This window comes from Puntigrus tetrazona, chromosome 18 (genome assembly GCF_018831695.1).
Source record: "Puntigrus tetrazona isolate hp1 chromosome 18, ASM1883169v1, whole genome shotgun sequence".
Classification (NCBI taxonomy): domain Eukaryota; kingdom Metazoa; phylum Chordata; class Actinopteri; order Cypriniformes; family Cyprinidae; genus Puntigrus; species Puntigrus tetrazona.
This window is the reverse complement of record NC_056716.1, coordinates 16,416,962-16,436,961: the sequence shown is the minus strand read 5'-3', so window position 1 is coordinate 16,436,961 and position 20,000 is coordinate 16,416,962. Positions and strand designations below refer to the sequence as shown.

Below are 20,000 nucleotides of genomic sequence, written 5' to 3'. Positions count from 1 at the left end.
GGATTGTGCAAAAATCAATTTTATAAGGTGTTCGAACACAGTGTGTGAAAACAAGCAGCCTATGAGGAAACAAATCAGTGTACTGTCACACGCTCCAGAAAGAGTGAGAATAGAAATGGACTAGTTAAAAATTACATTTGAAAGCAATGTGAAGTTGAGCCTTTCTATAGCATCTATACTATTATTTCTAGTCATCAGCATGGCTTTTCTTGACACCATATTCACTTGAAGTGTGTTCAGTCTTATCCAGAAGGAGCTCAGATCATCTTCAGGACATCTAGTGGGTTTTTGGCAAATTTATTGTTAAAAACACAGAACATAAAGGGAGGCTGCAGCTCTGTATGACTTGTGTTTTGATGCACAGCTATAATAACTAAAACTTTAAAAAACTTTTTTGTTGCTTGAAATAAATGGTAACTTTTTTTCAGCTAGTTGCCAAGACAGCATTTTTAATCTACATTCTTTAAGTATCTGTATTACAGTTACGTTCATATTATATTTTAGTTAGCTGTAACTAGTTCTTCCCAGCACTGTTCTTGTGTCATAATTAGTTTGTGATATGACTGTGTGTCAGGTAGCGATGCAGAACCAGATCAACACTAACCCGGAGAGTCCAGACACGCTGACCATCCACACGGCTCCGCAGTTCATCATCGGCCCGGGAGGAGTGGTCAACCTCGCTGGACTCGTCTCGCCCGCCAGCAGCGGCAAGTCCACAGGTGACCCGACCCGTTCATGACTGACCTCCGTGAAAGAGGCCTTTGTGCAGACGCACAAGAAAATGATCCTGCTCTGAACAAACAGTGTCTCAAAGCAGCATCAAAGCCGTGATTAGAGTCTGAACAAACCTGATGCTGCTCTCCGCTGAGAATAAGAGCGCTCTGAGCGGAGATGATGATTGGACGAGCTCTGACTCTTGTCTCTGAGCGGAGATGATGATTAGATGATGTCTGACTCTTGTCTCTGACGCAGTCGTAGCTGCAGAGGAGTTAATCACCGCAGACTCCGTCGACGGTGCCATACAGCAGGTCGTGAGCTCCGGAGGTCAACAGGTCATCACCATAGTAACCGATGGCATTCAGCTGGGCAACCTGCAGACGGGCACCGGCATCAGCCAGCCCATAATAGTCACCATGCCTGATGGGCAACAGGGTGAGAGAAAACAGCTCAATATAGAGAAATAAAGAGAAACGTGTGTGTGTGTGTGTGTGTGTTTGCTCAGCTCTCTCAGTGTGTGTGTGTGTGTGTGTGTGTGTTCCTGCAGTGCTGACAGTGTCGGACACAGAGGTGGCAGAGGAGACGGTGATCAGCGAGGAGCCGTGTGTTAAGCGTCAGCGCGTGAAGGAGGAAGACGACGATCAGACAGAAACACAAGACGCTCAGATCCAGCAGACGCTCTCGCTCGAGGACTTCCAGGTACAGAGACACATGTCCCACGGTTCCTCGCATCAACATGCGTTCTGTAACATTCCTCAAACATTCTGTCGATTCCCAGAGAAGTCATGATCAGATGTGACCCAGGACCACAGACCAGCCACACGTGTGATGCCTGCTGCGGGTCTCTCTAAAGCTGGCACGGGCGACGAAGGGCTGAAAAAGCGGGATTCACACGGGAGAATATCTAGCAACTAATTAAATTAATTGAAATCATCTCTGTAACAGAATTAGCTATAAAAGTGATGTCTTAGAGAGCCTTTCAGAAGTAACGCTGAGCAGAGGCTCTCCAATCTGTGAAAGAGTGCATGAAAAGATTGTGGATTAATCTGAAAACAACATTCATAAGTACATAAAGGTTTTAGATCAACACATGCTCCCCTCCAGATGACGTCTGTTTCAAGGAAGTTCTGGTGTATTTCAGCAGAACAATACTAAACCAAATACTGCAGATACATCATGACTTTATAATAGAAGAGTGGAGCTGAACTGATCTGCTGCTCTTCAGATCTTTAATCTATGGAGAACATTTGAACATTAAACAAAAAACACATCAAAGACATCCACAAACTCTTCAGCAGCTGGAAAACTAGATCAAGGTTAGAATGGGACTGAACTCCAGAAAGTCCAGAAACTCATAACCCTGATGCCCAGACCTCTTTAAACTGTTCTGAGAAGAAGAGGAGATGATAAACATGACCCCGTCCCAGCTCTTCTGACACCTGCAGCAGGCTTCAGATTTAAAATGAGACGATTTTTGATTGTAAAATTTGACAATTTCTCAGTTTAAAAATGTGTTATGTTATCTATGTTCTATTGTGAGTTAAATATCTGATGTGTGATTTGAAATAGTTTTGGTTTTCATTTTATTTACATTTAAAAACCACCCAACATTTCCAGAAATCAGGCTGTATTTCAAAACCTGGAATCTGAGGGTGCAACATTAAAAGTGAAGTTTTAATATATTTATGGTAGGAAATTCATAAAAATGTATCTTTTTGACCCATATAATGTATTGTTGTCTATTGCTACAGATATTGCTGAGGAAAGCCTCTGTGCTCCAGATGTGTGTTTAAATGCAATCAATGCAAAAGCACGTTTTGTATTATCTGATTAATCACAGCAGTAACGAGCAAATAACAAACATACACTGTGTGCAGGAGAAAGTGTCTCTTCTGAAGCAGCTGGAGGAGGCGAACCGCGAGGCTCAGAAATACAGACAGCAGTTCCTGAAGAAGGAGCAGGAGGCCGAGGCGTACAGACAGAAGCTGGAGGCCATCACGCGGCAGAGCGCCAAGAAAGCTGCGTGAAAACACGCCGGACATCCGCTTCTGTGACTGAATCCTCATCGTTCATCTCCTTCATGAAGCGCCTCAGCTGTGGTGCTCGTGTGGCCGACACGGGTTCGATTCTGACCCACATCCCACCTTCACCAGCCTTTCAATAAAGAGACAAAAACTCCTCAAAACCCGAACGAGGGATGTGTGATTGTAGAGTAATGTCGGATTTCTAGATGCACAGTAAAAAACAGAGTTGAGAAAACGTAAACGTTTAAGCAGGCAACCAGCTTCAGGAGACTCCTGAGTTTTCGAGAAAAACCTTAACCTTAGATTTTTTTGACCTGCAGGTCGCGTCTGATCGAATTCATCACCGAATATCAGCATGTTTCTAGTGTCCTCCTGCTCGCTGTTTGTGATGCATTTTCCAGGATTTCTGTCATAAAGATTCTTATTTTTAAAAGACAGCAGTGATTTGGTTTCTTTGAGGAGAATCTGCTGATGCACAACTAAATCACAACTAAAAGTAAATAAATGCACAATACAGGTGTGTTCCCAGCAGCATCTCCGGTGTTCAGTTCAATACATGTTTATGTGTAGAGCACTTGTCACGATACAAAACATTGCAAAGCAGCTTTACAGCAAACGTAAGTTTCTATTTGAAAGTTTCTACATTTTATTTAGTAGTAGATTGATCCACCTGATCTCAAGTTGATATTCATTCAGTAGAAATGCACAGTAAAATCATGCAGTTATTTAAAGACATGTCATCAAACACACTATTAACGTCAATGATTATGTTAAAGGTAGAGTAAAATCCGGTAGGTCTGGATGTTGTCTGAGACTGTGTCTGTGTGTTGTATTGTATTACAGTATTGGAAGTATTCAAAGCTCATTTCAGATCCGGAGTGGTTTTCTCAGTGCTGCTCTGAATCAAAGCGTGTCTTTGTGTAGCTGGAGTTGGCGTCGTGGGCGGCTCCATCAGCAGCAGATATAAGAGCGGATGGAGATCTGAAGCGGCTCAAAAACCCTGATCTTCTCTTCCTCGGACAGACGTGATGCAGGCGCAGGAGTACCTGATGAGAGGTAACGTCTGGATGATCAACTGAACTACAGCACAGATCATATTTTACAGCCTAAGCGGTTTAGTTAAAACATAAACGACTGACAGTTTCTATCACTTTTACTTGCTGAATATGGACGTGGAGATTTACTAAATATCTTCATGGAACATGCTCTTAACAACTAATGATTTTTGGCATAAAACAATAATTTTGACCTTTACTTTTGGTTATTGATATGTTGTCCTCCAGGGTAACGTTTACGTTCTGCTCTAATATCTGTGTTTCTGTGCTCTTCATCTGTTCTTGTTTTAACTTTCCTCTAAAGTCGTTCAGTCTTCTTGTATTGGTATTAAAGTGAACTTCTGACAGTTTGTTTTCAGTGATGTGTTGCTGTGTGTGTGTGTGTGTGTGCAGGGAAGGAGATGGTGGATTTCATCCAGCAGTATCTCACACGGATCCGTGAGCGGCGGGTCGTTCCAGACGTTCAGCCGGGCTTCATGCGTCCTCTTCTGCCCAGCAGTGCTCCGTATGAACCAGAGGACTGGAGCAGCATCATGAAGGACGTGGAGAACATCATCCTGCCCGGGGTCTGTCCATCCGTCTGTCTCTATCCATCCGTCTCTATCTGTCCATCCGTCTCTCTATATCTGTCCATTCCTCTTTCGTTTTTTGTCCATCCGTCTGCATCTATTTGTCCACTTGTCTGTCTGTATCTGTCTATCCATCTTTCTCTGTCTATCCATCTTTCTCTGTCTATCCATCTTTCTCTATCTGTCCATCCGTTTGTCTCTATCTGTCCATTCCTCTTTTTCTTTTTGTCCATCAATCTTTCTCTATCTGTCCCTCAGTCTGTCTTTATCAGTCCATCTCTCTGTCTCTCTCTGTCTCTCTCTCTCTCTCTCTCTCTCTGTCTCTCTCTCTCTCTCTCTCTCTCTCTCTCTCTCTCTCTCTCTGTCTCTCTCTCTGTCTCTCTCTCTCTCTCTGTCTCTCTCTCTCTCTCTGTCTCTCTCTCTCTCTCTCTGTCTCTCTCTCTCTGTCTCTCTCTCTCTCTCTCTCTCTCTCTCTCTCTCTCTCTCTCTCTCTCTCTCTCTCTCTCTCTCTCTCTCTCTCTCTCTCTCTCTCTCTCTCTGTCTCTCTCTCTCTCTCTCTCTCTCTCTCTCTCTGTCTCTCTCTCTCTCTCTCTCTCTCTGTCTCTCTCTCTCTCTCTCTCTCTCTCTCTCTCTCTCTCTCTCTCTCTCTCTCTCTCTCTCTCTCTCTCTCTCTCTCTCTCTCTCTCTCTCTCTCTCTCTCTCTCTCTCTCTCTCTCTCTCTCTCTCTCTCTCTCTCTCTCTCTCTCTCTCTCTCTCTCTCTCTCTCTCTCTCTCTCTCTCTCTCTCTCTCTCTCTCTCTCTCTCTCTCTCTCTCTCTCTCTCTCTCTCTCTCTCTCTCTCTCTCTCTCTCTCTCTCTCTCTCTCTCTCTCTCTCTCTCTCTCTCTCTCTCTCTCTCTCTCTCTCTCTCTCTCTCTCTCTCTCTCTCTCTCTCTCTCTCTCTCTCTCTCTCTCTCTCTCTCTCTCTCTCTCTCTCTCTCTCTCTCTCTCTCTCTCTCTCTCTCTCTCTCTCTCTGTCTCTCTCTCTCTCTCTCTCTCTCTCTCTCTCTCTCTCTCTCTCTCTCTCTCTCTCTCTCTCTCTCTCTCTCTCTCTCTCTCTCTCTCTCTCTCTCTCTCTCTCTCTCTCTCTCTCTCTCTCTCTCTCTCTCTCTCTCTCTCTCTCTCTCTCTCTCTCTCTCTCTCTCTCTCTCTCTCTCTCTCTCTCTCTCTCTCTCTCTCTCTCTCTCTCTCTCTCTCTCTCTCTCTCTCTCTCTCTCTCTCTCTCTCTCTCTCTCTCTCTCTCTCTCTCTCTCTCTCTCTCTCTCTCTCTCTCTCTCTCTCTCTCTCTCTCTCTCTCTCTCTCTCTCTCTCTCTCTCTCTCTCTCTCTCTCTCTCTCTGTCTGTAGGTGGTTCATTGGCAGAGTCCTCACATGCATGCATATTTCCCTGCTCTCACCTCATGGCCGTCTCTACTGGGAGACATGCTAGCAGACGCCATCAACTGCCTCGGCTTCACCTGGGTAAACACACCACACTCACACACACACACACACACACACTCTGTATCATCCTTGTGCATCATGTAGAATAGATTGTGTGTGTGTGTGTGTGTGTGTGTGTGTGTGTGTGTGTGTGTGTGTTCTGTAGGCCTCTAGTCCAGCATGCACTGAGCTGGAGATGTGTGTATTGGACTGGTTGTGTAAAGCGCTCGGGTTGCCAGATCATTATTTACACCATCATCCACAGAGCAGCGGAGGAGGAATCCTGCAGGTATAAAACATACATAAAACCCAAAACTAGTATTACTGACCACCCCATACTGACCTGGACGTCAAACTGTGTCCAGCTTAAACACTGACTCTGCTGTGAACTTGAGTTGTCTCCATGTTCAGATGTATTATGGGTAATGCTGGTAAGGTTACTTTGGAAAAATAATAGGTTACAGCTTACAAGTTACACTATTACAAATATAAGTAGCAGTTAACTATTTCAGTTACCTGATATCAGTAACGGTAATATACTACAGTTATAGTTATTTTGTGTTATTCTGTTACATGTAACTAGTTACTCCCCAGCACTGATTGGGTTTTTTAAGATCAATCACTTTTATTTATAAACAATCGAACAGGGATGTATGAAAGATGAAGTGGTTTAACTGAAATAGCAGGCTCTTCTGCTGGTCACCGGGTCGCTGGACGGTACTGATGTGTGTAAACGCTGGTGTGTGTAGAGTACGGTCAGCGAGTGTACGCTGGTGGCTCTGCTCGCCGCGAGGAAAGACCGGATCCTGCAGATGAAGAGTGAGTTCACTCACACCGACACAGACGAGTCCGTTCTGAACGCCAGACTCATCGCGTACGCCTCGGACCAGGTGCTTCTTCTCCTGTGATTTACATTCAGACCAGAATCAGCATCCCTCACTTTATAAGAGCTCAGAGTTGAACTGAGTCAGAACAAACCCATCTTGATAACGTCAGCTAGACGTGATAGAATGTAATGGATCGGGTTAAATTTAAGCACACAGTTAGATAATACCACTTTAAATTAAGCAACCAAGCAACCAGACTGTGGTGTTAGCATTTAAAGAAAAACACTGAATCAACAGATGCTCAGGTCAAAGTGTCTTAGTGAATGTTACGTGTGACTTTACTTTACTCTGTTCTCCTCACATCAATCAACTAAAGTGTCCTTCACTCGCTCGTGAAAAAATGTGAGACGTTCCGTCAGGTGTCTGAAGAAGGTTTGTTGTGTAGGCTCACTCGTCTGTGGAGAAGGCCGGTCTGATCTCTCTGGTGAAGATCAGGTTCCTGGAGACGGACGAGGCGTTTTCTCTGCGAGGTGAAACTCTGCAGCGCGCCATCGAGGAGGACCGCCGGAGAGGATTCGTTCCTGTGATGGTGAGCGAGCTTCAGATAATCAGCCTTTTACTTCATTACTGTGCTGCTGTGTGACCGAGTGTGTGTGTGTGTGTGTGTGTGTGTGTGTGTCCCAGCTGTGTGCGACGCTCGGCTCCACCGGTGTGTGTTCCTTCGATCGTCTGGATGAGCTCGGCCCGGTCTGTGAGTGTCACGAGTCACTCAACTCTTCTCTAAAAACCTCTGGAGCTTCTCTTGCACTTAAGATGTGTCTCTGATATATGTGTGTGTGTGTGTGTGTGTGTGTGTGTGTCTCTGATATATGTGTGTGTGTGTGTGTGTGTGTGTGTGTGTGTCTGATGTGTGTGTAGGTGTGCGTGAGGGTCTCTGGCTGCACGTGGATGCGGCGTACGCAGGTTCTGCTCTTCTGTGTCCTGAACTGCGTTACTTTCTCAACGGAATAGAGTTCGCCGATTCCTTCGTCTTCAATCCTTCCAAATGGATGATGGTTCACTTCGACTGTACGGCGTTCTGGTGAGAGACACTTAATTCATGGCTTTCTCTTATATTTTCTTGTTGCAAAATTATAGACCACGAGGAGGAATATAAACATAATCTAAAAACCACATTGAACTCAGCAATGTCATTTATTTCTGTGAAGCGCAGCTGTATTTTCAGCATCATTTCTCCAGAAATCATTCTAATGTACTGATTCACTGATTCACTTCAATGTTGAATACTATGTATTATTAAAGTTGTGCTGCACAATATTTTTGTGTAAACTGTGACACATTTTATTTTTCAAAATTTACCGATGAATAGAGAGAGTTGAAAAGAACAGCAGTTTCTTTGAAACAGAAACCACTGTGACATTATAAAGGCCTCTCTGTGTTTGTTGATGAAAGTGTTTCTTGAGCTGCAGGGTGAAGAATAAGATGAAGCTGCAGCAGACGTTCACCGTCGACCCGCTGTATCTCAGACACGAGAACTCCGACGCCACAGACTTCATGGTAGAGTCTCGTTTCACTCGTTAGTGTGTTTATGGTCTGTTGGTTGACTAGCGCTCGTCTCCCGCAGCACTGGCAGATCTCTCTGAGCCGCCGCTTCCGCTCTCTGAAGCTGTGGTTCGTGATGCGCTCCTTCGGTCTGAAGAACCTGCAGGCTCACATTCGACACGTGAGGATCTTCACTCTCACACACGTCGCCTGTCCATCACTGTATAACGTGTGGGTTGCGTGCGCTCTCGTGCTGCTGTTTCCTGTCTGTGATGATGCGTTTCCTGTGATGTCAGAGCGTGGAGATGGCGAAGCTGTTCGAGTCTCTGGTCAGAAACGACACAAACTTCCAGATCCCAGCGCAGCGGCACCTCGGCCTGGTCGTCTTCTGCTTACGAGTAACTCACTCACGTCACCGTACTCACGAGAGATCACTTTATTGATCAGGTGCCTCATAAAAGCCCTGCAGAGATAGGAGAGGAGCACATAGGACACTCTTCTGAATCATGCCGTATAGATACTGAAACCTTCTTCACTTCACTTTAGATGCACGCTAACATGAGAAATGATGTCTGGTTTTCCTGGATTGTTTTAAGCTGTTTGAGCATATATATGATCTGTAACTGCAAAGATTAAAGTTTTAAATCAAGAGATATTCTTTATAAAAGTTAAGACTCGTGCACGGCTCATTTAAAAACATCTCAAGATCACTGTGAGGGAAGATTTCGTAACACCACCCAAAGAAAGGCGGCGGAGCTGTTATTATCACTGTAGTGTTGTTGTCGTGGAAACTCTGTGTTTTCCATATATGGTAAGAGGTGTCACATTTCATCACACGCCTCATCACAGCACACTGGATTGCTGGCCAATCAAGAACAACAAGCTTCTTATAAAAGATGTGGAAAATAATGTTTTTTTTAAACTTTAAACATCATAAACATTGCATTGAAAATAAGTTGTTTTTAGCGTCATCATATGCCCCCTTTAAGAAGTTTTAAACTTTGTAAAGGACAGGACAAAACTAGTTGGAAATGTTATATTTTGTAGTGCTGTTGAACACTTCAGCTAGCAGTCATTAGAGTATTAGTAGACTTTATACTACATACTGACTATCAGAAACTTTACAACTTCTTCTACTAACTCTAACAGTCCTCTCTGAGAGTGAGTAGACACGTAGCTGCAGATTCATGAGAATTAAGTTGATATGTAGTTGCTTATAGAATGAAGTGCTGCGTTCACACACACCACGCGTCTGTTCTCAGGCTGGAAACGGAGCGACGCAGGAGTTACTGCGCAGACTGACTAAATCAGGCCAGATGTTTCTGATTCCGGCCGCCATCGGGAACAAACTCATCATCCGCTTCGCTGTGACGTCTCAGTTCACGAGCGCTCAGGACGTCCAGAGGGACTGGAGCCTGATCCGGCAGACGGCCAGAGAAGTGCTGCGCTCCTGCGCTCTCTCACGCCAGTCCAGCGTGCTCTCAGACGAGGAGAACCAGAGCGAGGACGAGCTGAGCCGCATGCGTCTGGAGCCCATGATCGACGAGCGTCTGGTGAGACAGGGCCAGAGACGGGCCACGCGCTCCCTGAGCTGCAGCGCCGAGCTCCCGCCCCAGAGACTGCAGAGAGACGCCCCGCTGGAGCAGATCCCCGGGCGGCCCGAGCACCGAGCTCAGAAGAGGCTGCTGAAGTTCCACAGCGTCCCCAGTCTGTCTCAGGTGTGGGCCCAGTGCGGCATGCAGCAGCTCTACCAGCCCTTCAGACGAGGATGGGTCACCAGCAGAGCCAGCTGCTTCAACTGCTTCCCCCTCGAGACCAGCCCGCTGCCCACCAAATAACACACACACACACAGAGACACACGCACTCACAGACACTACACACTCACAGACACACACACACACACACACAGAGACACACGCACTCAAGAGACACACACTCAGAGACACTCACAGTCACACACACACACTTAGAGACAGAATCATAAACACTCAGGGACACACACACACATGCATGCTAATGAACACTAGCACATGCACACTTGTACACACTCTTGCATGTACATACACACACATACATCCTCTCAGACACACACACAGTTTCTCCAGATCACACACACTACTGAACCTGAGACTAGAGACGTCAGAGAGCCCTGAATGTGTTTGTAAACACCTCTCAGGAGACGTGAGTGAATATCGTAGGTTAACGAAATGTTGATTAATCTGATGTAGACAAAAATAATTAATGCCTGTGAAGTTATAAAACATTTCCATTTTTTGTTGTTCATGATTATAATAAAAGCTTCTGGTCTCTGACTGAAAAGACTGAACATCAGTTCTGTGTGAGATGATAGAGAAGAAACATCAAGAACATCTTCCTCTTTCTTCATGTTTAAATCAATCCCATAATGCACCTGATGAAGTGATGGCTGTCCGGAGCTGGGATCTGATCCTTTTAAACGATTTCACATTTATACTGTATGTGAAAAGCTGCGGTAATATAAGAATTGTTGTAAAATCATGTTTTCTAAATGAAAAAAATATTTGTGATTATACCAAGTAAAAATATATACATTTTAAAATAGTCTGGAAAATAAATTGAATTAGTGTATCATTTATTTATTTATTTAAAATCTTTTTTTGATCAAATATAGGAAATAATACTGAAATACATTTGTGTTCTCCAGATCTCTTGTTTCAGAGATGACTTCACTGTTACTATAACATGTGTATGATAATAATTATGAGCAGATATAGATATGTATTAAACTCAGTTTAAGGTTTAGTTTCCAGCTGAATTAATCAGGTGTTGTTCGTCAGAGTCTGATGAGTCCGTTCATGATGGAGCTGTACATCTCCTTCGTCATCGGCACAAACGTCTGCTTCGACTCGTTCAGGAAGAAGAGGTCACTCCCGATGATGTTTGGGTCGAATCCCTCCTGCACCAGCTGACCTTTGACCTGTTTGAAGGTCCCCGTCACGTCCAGCTTGTCCTGTGAAGGAATGAAACACAGATGGATTCGGTTCACACTGGAACTGACTTCTGTTAGCCGTAACAGTGATGTGTGTTCGGTTTGTAATCAGACTGTAATCAGACAATAGATTCAATAGAAGTGCTTCTTCAATTCTGAGTGTGTGTGAGAGAGAGAGTGAGTGAGTCAGTGAGTGTGTGTGTGTGTGTGTGTGTGTGTGTGTGTGTGTGTGTGTGTGTGAGAGAGAGTGAGTCAGTGTGTGTGTGTGTGTGTGTGTGAGAGTGTGTGTGTGTGTGTGTGTGTGTGTGAGAGAGTGAGTCAGTGTGTGTGTGTGTGTGTGTGTGTGTGTGTGTGTGTGTGAGAGAGTGAGTCAGTGTGTGTGTGTGTGTGTGTGTGTGTGTGTGTGTGTGTGTGTGTGTGAGAGAGTGAGTCAGTGTGTGTGTGTGTGTGAGAGAGTGAGTCAGTGAGTCAGTGAGTGTGTGTGTGTGTGTGTGTGTGTGAGTGTGAGTCAGTGAGTGTGTGTGTGTGTGTGTGTGTGTGAGAGTGAGTCAGTGAGTGTGTGTGTGTGTAAAAGAGTGAGTCAGTGTGTGTGTGTGTGTGTGTGTGAGAGAGTGAGTCAGTGTGTGTGTGTGTGTGTGAGAGAGAGTGAGTCAGTGTGTGTGTGTGAGAGAGAGTGAGTCAGTGAGTGTGTGTGTGTGTGTGTGAGAGAGAGAGTGTGTGTGAGAGAGTGAGTCAGTGTGTGTGTGTGAGAGAGAGTGTGTGTGTGAGAGAGTGAGTCAGTGTGTGTGTGTGTGTGAGAGAGAGAGAGTGAGTCAGTGTGTGTGAGAGAGAGAGAGAGTGTGTGAAAGAGTGAGTGTGTGTTTGAGAGAGTGAGTCACTGTGTGTGTGTGTGTGTGTGTGTGTGTGTGTGTGTGTGTGTGTGAGAGAGAGAGAGAGTGAGTCAGTGTGTGTGTGTGTGTGTGTGTGTGTGTGTGTGTGTGTGTGTGTGTGAGAGAGAGAGAGTGTGAGTGATAGTGTGTGAGACAGTGAGTGTGTGTGTGTGTTCATGGGTGTGTATTATGGAGTGTTCTTGGGTGTGTTCATGTGTGTGTGTGACCTGTATCCTGATGAAGTGAGGTCTGGCGTAGGCCGGCAGGAGCTTCTTCAGGTGTGTGTATGTAGCAGATCGGTCAAACTCCTTCCCGTCTCTGAGTTTGAGAGCTGCCATCCCGATCCGTCCCTCATGACCTGAGAGAAACACATCAAACCTGAGACGACTGAACACACACTGCTCCTCCGTCAGCTGAGAAACTCACCTGATACTCTCACACCGTAGACGTTTGCAGCTTCCACAGAATCCAGCATCAGCAAAACCTCAGACACTTCAGTCGTGGCCACGTTTTCTCCTTTCCATCTGAATCAAGCAGGAATTACTATCATTACTCTTTACTCTGACAGATCACTTTAGATCACAAACATCATGGACTGCCCGCTTAATATCTGCTTCTGATGGTCTTCAACACACATTTGACTACTACTAACCCTAACCTGCCGAGTAGTTAACCCACGTTCTTGATTCTCCGAATCTCACCGGAACGTGTCTCCAACGCGGTCCTGGAAGTAAAGGAAGCCGTCGCGGTCGGCTAATATGAGATCTCCGGTGTTGAAGTACACATCTCCTCTCTTAAAGACGTTCCTCAGCTTCTTCTTCTCTGTTTGCGCCGGGTTTTTAGCGTAACCACTGAACGGAGCGATCTTATTGATCTTTGCCACCAGCAGCCCGGTTTCACCTGAACAGTAAACACACACACACACACACACACACACACACATCAGCTCACTGTAACACAGTTAATTATCACACATATGTCCAGATGTTCTTCATGATGTCTGACCTGGAGAGACCTCCACACAGAGTCCGTTAGAGTCTCGCAGCGGCTCCTCCGTCTCCGGATTAAAACGAATGAAGGCGTAAGGGGTGAGCATCTGCACACACACACACACACACACGTTCATCCACATGAGCAGAATCACGTCTACAGTCAGGTGTTCTGGAGTGCACGTGGACCTTGTGGATGGCGGTCACTCTCCCGATGGAGCCGGTCTTCCCGGTGTAGTTGATGAATCCGATGTTTCCTTCGGTGGCTCCGTAGCACTCACAGATGCACACGTTCCCGAAGCGGCGCAGGAAGTCCTCCCATGTGTCCGCTCGGATGCCGATCCCCAGAGCCAGACGCACACGGTGATCCCGCTCACGCTCGCTCTACACACACAAGCCTGTGCTCTTAGACGGAGGAATACACCCAAGACTTCTGCTCAGAGTTAAACTGATCTCAGTTTTATAACAAATCATAAAGTGTAACTTTGTTTAGGGTTTGTTATGTAACTTTGTGAGCGGTGAAAATGTTTCTAATTGTTTGAAGGTGAATGTTTTGTAGTATTTATAGGGGGTTATTGAATATGGGACTTTACTGATGTTTATCTGGTTAGGTTTTCTCTCCAGAGACAGGAGATGGATTTGAGCTCTGTTCCAGTTTTCTAACTTCACTGTCCCTGCCAAAATAATTACACTTAAAATATATATTTTCCATACTGTTATGGACAAAGACTATGTTGTAGCTTCAGAATGGATCAGATTGTGTTTCTACTGTGTGATCTGTTTAGACCATCATGTTTTTCTCTCCATTTACAAATTCACTGAATCTGTTTGATGCCTAGTTTTCTAAAACCTCTTCAGATATCTGAAGTCATGTAGTGTGTCCCGGTGTTAGGGATGACACACACACACACACACACACACACACCCTGCACCTTGGGTGCGTTGCACAAGTAACGCATGACCTCTCCGATGTACTGGATGACCGTCACCTCGTGTTCCCGACAGTCGTTCCAAAACTCAGACACAGAAAACTTCCTCCTCAGCACCACGGTGATCCCTGAAAGCACAGACAGACGAATGAATGACTTAAATCTCTCCATCTGATGTGTTTACTGCTGATCTGATACAGATTTCAGAAATTCTCAGAACATCGGCTCAATCCGTCAGTGCTTTGGGGATTCATGCATTGATTCTGTTCAATTATCTGCCGATTCCAACATTTTTTATTGCTTATGAAGAATTAATTGTATTCCCTCCTCAAACAAATCTATGCATTAGCTCATAGCAAGTCATAAAATGAGAAATCTGTGATATTTTATTAGCCTGTTTTTTTGTAAATGAATGGAATGATTGCTCTCAGCTGAATCTTGACTTTCTGATGCAAACAGGTTTCCTCTTCTTTTGACCTGCAGACGAAAGAAAGCACAGCAGAACCAGAGACGAGATGTCCAGCACTCGCTCCTGGTGTGTATTGTGGAGTGTTCTGGGTGTGTGTTCTCTTGTGTGTTCATGAGTGTGTTTCATGGTGTTTTCCTGAGTGTGTTCTGGGGTGTTCTCGGGTGTGTTTACGGCTGTATTCTCGGGTATGTTTCAGGGTGTGTTCTCGGTGGTTTTGTGAGGTGTGTTTCACAGTGTGTTCCTGACTGTGTTTTTGTTTTAGGGGGAGCTCCTGAGTGTGTTTAGGGGTGTGTTCTCTTGTGTGTTTTGGAGTGTGCTCGCAGGTGTGTATTGTGGAGTGTTGTTGGATGTGTTCCTAGGTGTGTACCTGAGTGTGTTTAGGGGTGTGTTCCCAGGTGTGTATTGGGGTGTGGTCTCTTGTGCGTTTAGGGGTGTGGTCTCTTGTGCGTTTAGGAGTGTGTTCTCGGGTGTGTTTAGGGGTGTGGTCTCTTGTGCGTTTAGGGGTGTGGTCTCTTGTGCGTTTAGGGGTGTGTTTAGGGGTGTGTTCTCGGGTGTGTTTAGGGGTGTGGTCTCTTGTGTGTTCATGAGTGTGTTTCATGGTGTTTTCCTGAGTGTGTTCTGGGGTGTTCCCGGGTGTGTTTAGGGGTGTGGTCTCGGGTGTGTGATGCTCTACCCCTCTCTATGGCTCCGGTGAGGCCAGCGAGGAAGCCTGCGCTGTGGTACAGGGGCAGACAGATGTAGAGGACGTCTCTGGAGTTCACTCCTGTCATGCGCTGCAGGAACGTCATCAGCCAGAGTTTTTGGTGACTGATCACCGCCGCTTTAGGGAGACCTGCAGCACACACACCAGAGCGCCTGAGCTCCGCATCCGTGTCACGGGACTGACGTACAGCAGACACACACCTGTGGTCCCGGAGGTGTAGATGTAGAGGGCAGGGCTTTGGATGCTGACATCACATCTCAGGCTGAGGGGCGGAGCCTCTTCTGATGCGCAGCGGACCGCAGCCGACAGATTGACGACGCCGTCCGTCTCGCAGCCGCCGAAGAGCAGGAGCGCAGACACACCGCGCTTGCGCAGAGACGGCAGGATCTCAGCCACCGCCGGAGCCAGATCTGCTCAGACAGGTACTTTAATTATTAAAACAGTTTAGATGATTGCTTTAAACCTGCAAAGCATTTCCTTCTGACAGCACTTCAGAAACGAACCCATACAGTGTTGGGAAAGGTTACCTTCAAAAGTAATGCATTACAATCTTGCATTATTAAATAGATTTTAAATAAATTATGAATGAATTACTTTGGTCTGTTCAGAGGAGAACTGACCCTGATTTCTCTCAAGGTTTTTTTGGTTCTTCTGGCTTGCTCTGTAGGGGACACTTTATTTCTAGTGATTATTGTTGATTTGATTAAACAGATACTATTTAAACTAAATCTCTGAATTCAATAATGAAACGCCTTTTACAAAAAAATGACGTCTTTAATCTTGTCATTTATCATTACCATCACTATATTCTGACAGTCTGTATTGTTAAAAGCTCTACATAAATAAAGGTGACTCAAAATCAAACGCCTCCCAAATTTGAGCAAGAAAAGCTTTTTTTTGTCACTGACAGTTCACTTCTAGAAAGTTGCGTTTCATCATATTTGCATCACTTTAATTGTAAAATTTGCATTCATTGTTTTAATGCAGCTTAAATTCTGATGTAGTTCTGCTGTTCACGGCTGCTGTCTGGAGTCAGATCTGATCGATTGATCGATTGATCGATTGCTTCTGGAGCTCGTGTTCACCTGCATCAGTGATGAGGGTCGTGGCGCAGCAGCAGTCGCAGCAGTGCAGCAGAGATCGACTCCTGAGGTTCGTGTTCAGGAGCGCGACCGTGCAGCCCAGTTTGGCCAGAGCGAGCCACGTGCACACGTACTGGGGCGCGTTCCCGTGAAAGAGCGCCACGACCTGGCCCGCGTGCACGAGCTTGCGCTCCCGCAGCGCGTTCGCGACTCTGTTACTGATCCGGTCAGCATCCCGGTAAGAGAACACCTCTCCCTCGAACACGATGAAGGGCTTCTCCGGGTGACTCCGCGCCGCGTCCGAGAACCGGTCCAGGATCGTGTAGCACGGCGTTCCGCGGCCGAACCGGGCCAGCAGCACCCCGACACTAAAGGTCCTGAGCGCAAAAAGAAAGTCCTGGGTAAAATACGGGAAACGAACGTAGAGAAAAACGAAGCAAGAAACGGCCAACCCGAAGAGAAGCGAATAAATCATGTCGATTGATTGAAAAACAGCTCTGGGGTCCAAAGGTTGAAGGTTCGAGCGACCAATCAGCGCGGAGGCGGTGACTGACCCGTCATTGGCTGATCCAGATCCGACCACGCCCTTCAAGGAGATCTCGGCTCTACCTGAGCAGGTGAGGTGAGTTTACAGATCTGCCACTGAATGACGTCATCTTCTCTCTGTCCTTCACTCAAACATCACCAGACCTTCAGGTGGACCTGCTATAAGACACACTGTTTCCAGAACCGCTGCGCTCACGTGCAAAAATAAGAAGAAAGATACTGTAAAAAATGTAAAAGATCGAATGCTATCAAAGCAGGTGCAAAGGTGTTAGTCTTTCATCGTCATCTGTACAGAAGATGGAGAACACTGCAGCATGTCAAATACTGCAGTGAATGATAAAAAACAGTCGAAATTTTAGCAAAAAAACCCGTATAATACCATGTTGTTCATTTTTTAGGTCTCAGTTATGAGTGATAAAGTTTGTTTGTTTGATGAAAAGCTTTGCTAAAGTTAGTTAGAATGACATTTCAGACATTAAGGAGGTGTTTTGGTGCTTTCTGAATGTTGTGTCAAAGAGAACTGTGTCAAGTTTTAATATTTCATGTTGAGAGATGTAGAATAAGGACTGAAAAAAATATGTTGAAAAAACTGAAACAACGGGCGCTTCGGGAGATTGAGAATATTCAGACAGTGGTTTGTTTTTTCATGTAATATGAACTTTAACGAGGAATAATATTCGATTCTCGCAAATCAACTCACTTTCGCTTCTTCAGCGCTTTAGAGTCTACAGTAAGACATCTTCAAGCCACCTCACACGGATAAACAGTCGTGCAAACTTCAAAAAATAGTCAAATTCAGTGTTTATTAAATATTGAATCTATATGGGATATTTTGTGAACATATTTAGAGTACTGTACGTCTTTACTCGTGATGGTCTGTCTGTTACTTTGCATCACGTCGAGATGTTTTATTTTATTTTATTTTATTTTTTATTTTAAATACTGGCCTAAAAAGCAACGTAATATTGATTATATTGTTCAATATGATTCTTTCCAGATCTCAATTTATAAAAGAGGCATGCATTTTACTTCGGTCATAAAGTAGCAAGGCTTAAAATGACATGCATATTATATTTTGTGCTGGCTCACATATAGCCTTGATTTTGCTCACAAATAATATATTTAACAGCGTATCTGATTCTTCATTGGACTCTGTGTCCCTCTAGAGGTCAAACAGCTCATACACACCTGGACCTAAACTTATTTTACACAAATACAAACTAAAGCGATTAACAGCATATTAAATGAAATGAATGAAACAATAATTCATAAAAAATACTTTAATGCAAGCAGTTCCACACACTGTTATTTCAGTCAAGATTCATGTGAGAATCAAATATAAAATAGATAAAAACAAACATTGCATACTAGCATAAAGAACATCTTCAACAATCATAGATTCAGTGTGATCAAAAGAGCTCTAAAGATAAAACAGCTGTAACAGCTTTTTACACTCGTTTAGCAAAATATGACACTGATCAGGTTTGTAAAAAAGAGTTTGCTGTATCAGTGGCTTTGAACAGATGATAGTATTTGAAGATTGTTGATCTCATCACAGGAGAGCAGTCAGAGTTTGATGCTGTGAGACAGGATCTGTCGGTAGATGGAGGCGTTCAGAGAGACGTAGGTCTGCTCTCGTTCACACAGAAAGTACAGCGAGTCAGACGTCATGCTGGGATTGAATCCAGCCTCCACCAGCTTCAGCTTCAGCTGTTTAAAGGTGGAGGTGATGTCCATCGAGCTCTGGAGAGAAACATCACATAACGTGTGCGGGAGAGCAGGACTGACCCTCTAAAAACATCTTCATCATCTGAATGTTACCTGAATGCGTATGAAACGAGGTCGAGCGTAAACGGGCAGGAACCGGCAGACGTGCTCAAATGCTTTCTTGCACTCAAACTCCTTCCCGTCCTTCAGTTTTACTGCAGCCATCCCGATCCGTCCTTCATGACCTTCACAAACACAGTTCAAGTCAAATGTTTGCATACACCACAATCTGCGAAACCTCTTTTTTTTTACCAAAATAACAGGGATTATACAAACTGCATGAGATGAGACCTGAGATGAGATATTTCAGATAAAAGACATTTACTTAAGAGAAGTTTACACACCCTTAATTCTTAATACTGTGTAGTTTGCTGAATGATCCACAGCTGTGTTTTTTGGTTTAGTGATAGTTGTGAATGAAAGTAGTTCAACTGATCTCATCGGTGCTTCCTCGGGGCCAAGGGCCCGGGTTTTTTTGGCCTTGTGTCTGAGTCTATCAGCCCCACTGGCCCATTTAAAGCACGGGCCTCACAGTGGAAGAGCCACTATTCTGTCCAAAAGTTTTCACCCCCTGGCTTTAATGCTTGGTTTCTCTTTCTGGAGCATCAGTGAATGCTTGAACCTTTCTCTAATAGCTGCATACGAGTCCCTCAGCTGTTCTCGGTGTGAAAAGATGGATCTCAAAATCTTACAGTCATTATTGGAAAGGGTTCAAAGGAAAAGTTGAAAAAACAGAATTTTGGATAAAACTATGTAAACTTTTATGAATTATTTTCTGTTGTCGACTGAATGTAAATGTATTTTATAAGAAATATCTTATTCAGACATGAATAACATGAATTTTGTATGATCCCTCTTGTTTTGACCTTAAATGTATAAATTAATCAGTGATGTCACATGTGAAAAACAATATTCAGAACAAAAGTAAATTCAGCAAACCTGGAACCTGAACTCCGTAAACATTGGCCTCTTCGACAAAGTCCAGCATGCTGATGATGTCAGAGACTTCAGTAGTGGCCACATTCTCTCCTTTCCACCTTCACAGATTCACATCAACATCAGCTTCCACCAATCACCTCACAGATTCATATCAGCTTTCACCAATCACCTCACAGATTCATATCAACATCAGCTTCCACCAATCACCTCACAGATTCACATCAACATCAGCTTCCACCAATCACCTCACAGATTCATATCAGCTTCCACCAATCACCTCACAGATTCATATCAACATCAGCTTCCACCAATCACCTCACAGATTCACATCAACATCAGCTTCCACCAATCACCTCACAGATTCATATCAGCTTCCACCAATCACCTCACAGATTCATATCAGCTTTCACCAATCACCTCACAGATTCATATCAGCTTCCACCAATCACCTCACAGATTCATATCAGCATCAGCTTCCACCAATCACCTCACAGATTCATATCAGCTTTTACCAATCACTTCACAGATTCACATCAGCGTCCACCA

General features: G+C 44.6%; 4 protein-coding genes across 8 annotated transcripts in view; 2 read left to right on the top strand and 2 right to left on the bottom strand.

Annotated features, from left to right (window-relative positions):
* The window catches only part of gabpb1 (GA binding protein transcription factor subunit beta 1), an 8,378-nt gene extending 5,200 nt beyond the window's left edge, over positions 1 to 3,178 (top strand). For both annotated transcript variants that reach the window (XM_043264290.1, XM_043264289.1), the window contains exons 5-8: positions 575 to 719; positions 973 to 1,152; positions 1,265 to 1,416; positions 2,595 to 3,178. In XM_043264290.1, the coding sequence (XP_043120225.1) occupies positions 575 to 719; positions 973 to 1,152; positions 1,265 to 1,416; positions 2,595 to 2,744 (627 nt within the window). In that variant the 3' untranslated portion in view covers positions 2,745 to 3,178. The remainder of the gene's footprint in view (positions 1 to 574; positions 720 to 972; positions 1,153 to 1,264; positions 1,417 to 2,594) is intronic.
* Positions 3,126 to 10,635, top strand: hdc (histidine decarboxylase). Of its 4 annotated transcripts, none has more exons than XM_043264284.1 (13): positions 3,126 to 3,258; positions 3,666 to 3,797; positions 4,190 to 4,362; positions 5,749 to 5,862; positions 5,990 to 6,112; positions 6,573 to 6,713; positions 7,096 to 7,239; positions 7,335 to 7,401; positions 7,569 to 7,731; positions 8,120 to 8,207; positions 8,275 to 8,373; positions 8,489 to 8,590; positions 9,455 to 10,635. In XM_043264284.1, the coding sequence occupies exons 2-13, from the start codon at positions 3,770 to 3,772 to the stop codon at positions 10,028 to 10,030; spliced, it is 1,818 nt and encodes a 605-aa protein (XP_043120219.1). In that variant the 5' UTR covers positions 3,126 to 3,258; positions 3,666 to 3,769; the 3' UTR covers positions 10,031 to 10,635. The 4 variants fall into 4 exon arrangements, 3 of the variants coding, with proteins under 3 accessions (XP_043120219.1, XP_043120217.1, XP_043120216.1); XM_043264282.1 differs by having other exon boundaries at positions 3,222 to 3,358; XM_043264281.1 differs by lacking the exon at positions 3,126 to 3,258 and having other exon boundaries at positions 3,314 to 3,797.
* Positions 10,636 to 10,787: 152 nt separating this feature from the next.
* Positions 10,788 to 16,768, bottom strand: slc27a2a (solute carrier family 27 member 2a). Its single transcript, XM_043264287.1, has 10 exons — positions 16,206 to 16,768; positions 15,321 to 15,530; positions 15,091 to 15,249; positions 13,952 to 14,076; positions 13,209 to 13,403; positions 13,036 to 13,126; positions 12,732 to 12,930; positions 12,457 to 12,554; positions 12,258 to 12,388; positions 10,788 to 11,182 (listed from the first exon to the last, which is right to left on the bottom strand). Exons 1-10 carry the CDS (start codon positions 16,675 to 16,677, stop codon positions 11,006 to 11,008), a joined length of 1,857 nt encoding a protein of 618 aa, XP_043120222.1. The 5' UTR covers positions 16,678 to 16,768; the 3' UTR covers positions 10,788 to 11,005.
* Positions 16,769 to 17,942: 1,174 nt separating this feature from the next.
* The window catches only part of zgc:158482 (uncharacterized protein LOC100009650 homolog), a 7,655-nt gene continuing 5,597 nt past the window's right edge, over positions 17,943 to 20,000 (bottom strand). The window contains exons 8-10 of the mRNA XM_043264280.1: positions 19,455 to 19,552; positions 18,570 to 18,700; positions 17,943 to 18,491 (exon numbers count right to left, since the gene is read on the bottom strand). Coding sequence (XP_043120215.1) covers positions 18,315 to 18,491; positions 18,570 to 18,700; positions 19,455 to 19,552 — 406 coding nt within the window. The 3' untranslated portion in view covers positions 17,943 to 18,314. The remainder of the gene's footprint in view (positions 18,492 to 18,569; positions 18,701 to 19,454; positions 19,553 to 20,000) is intronic.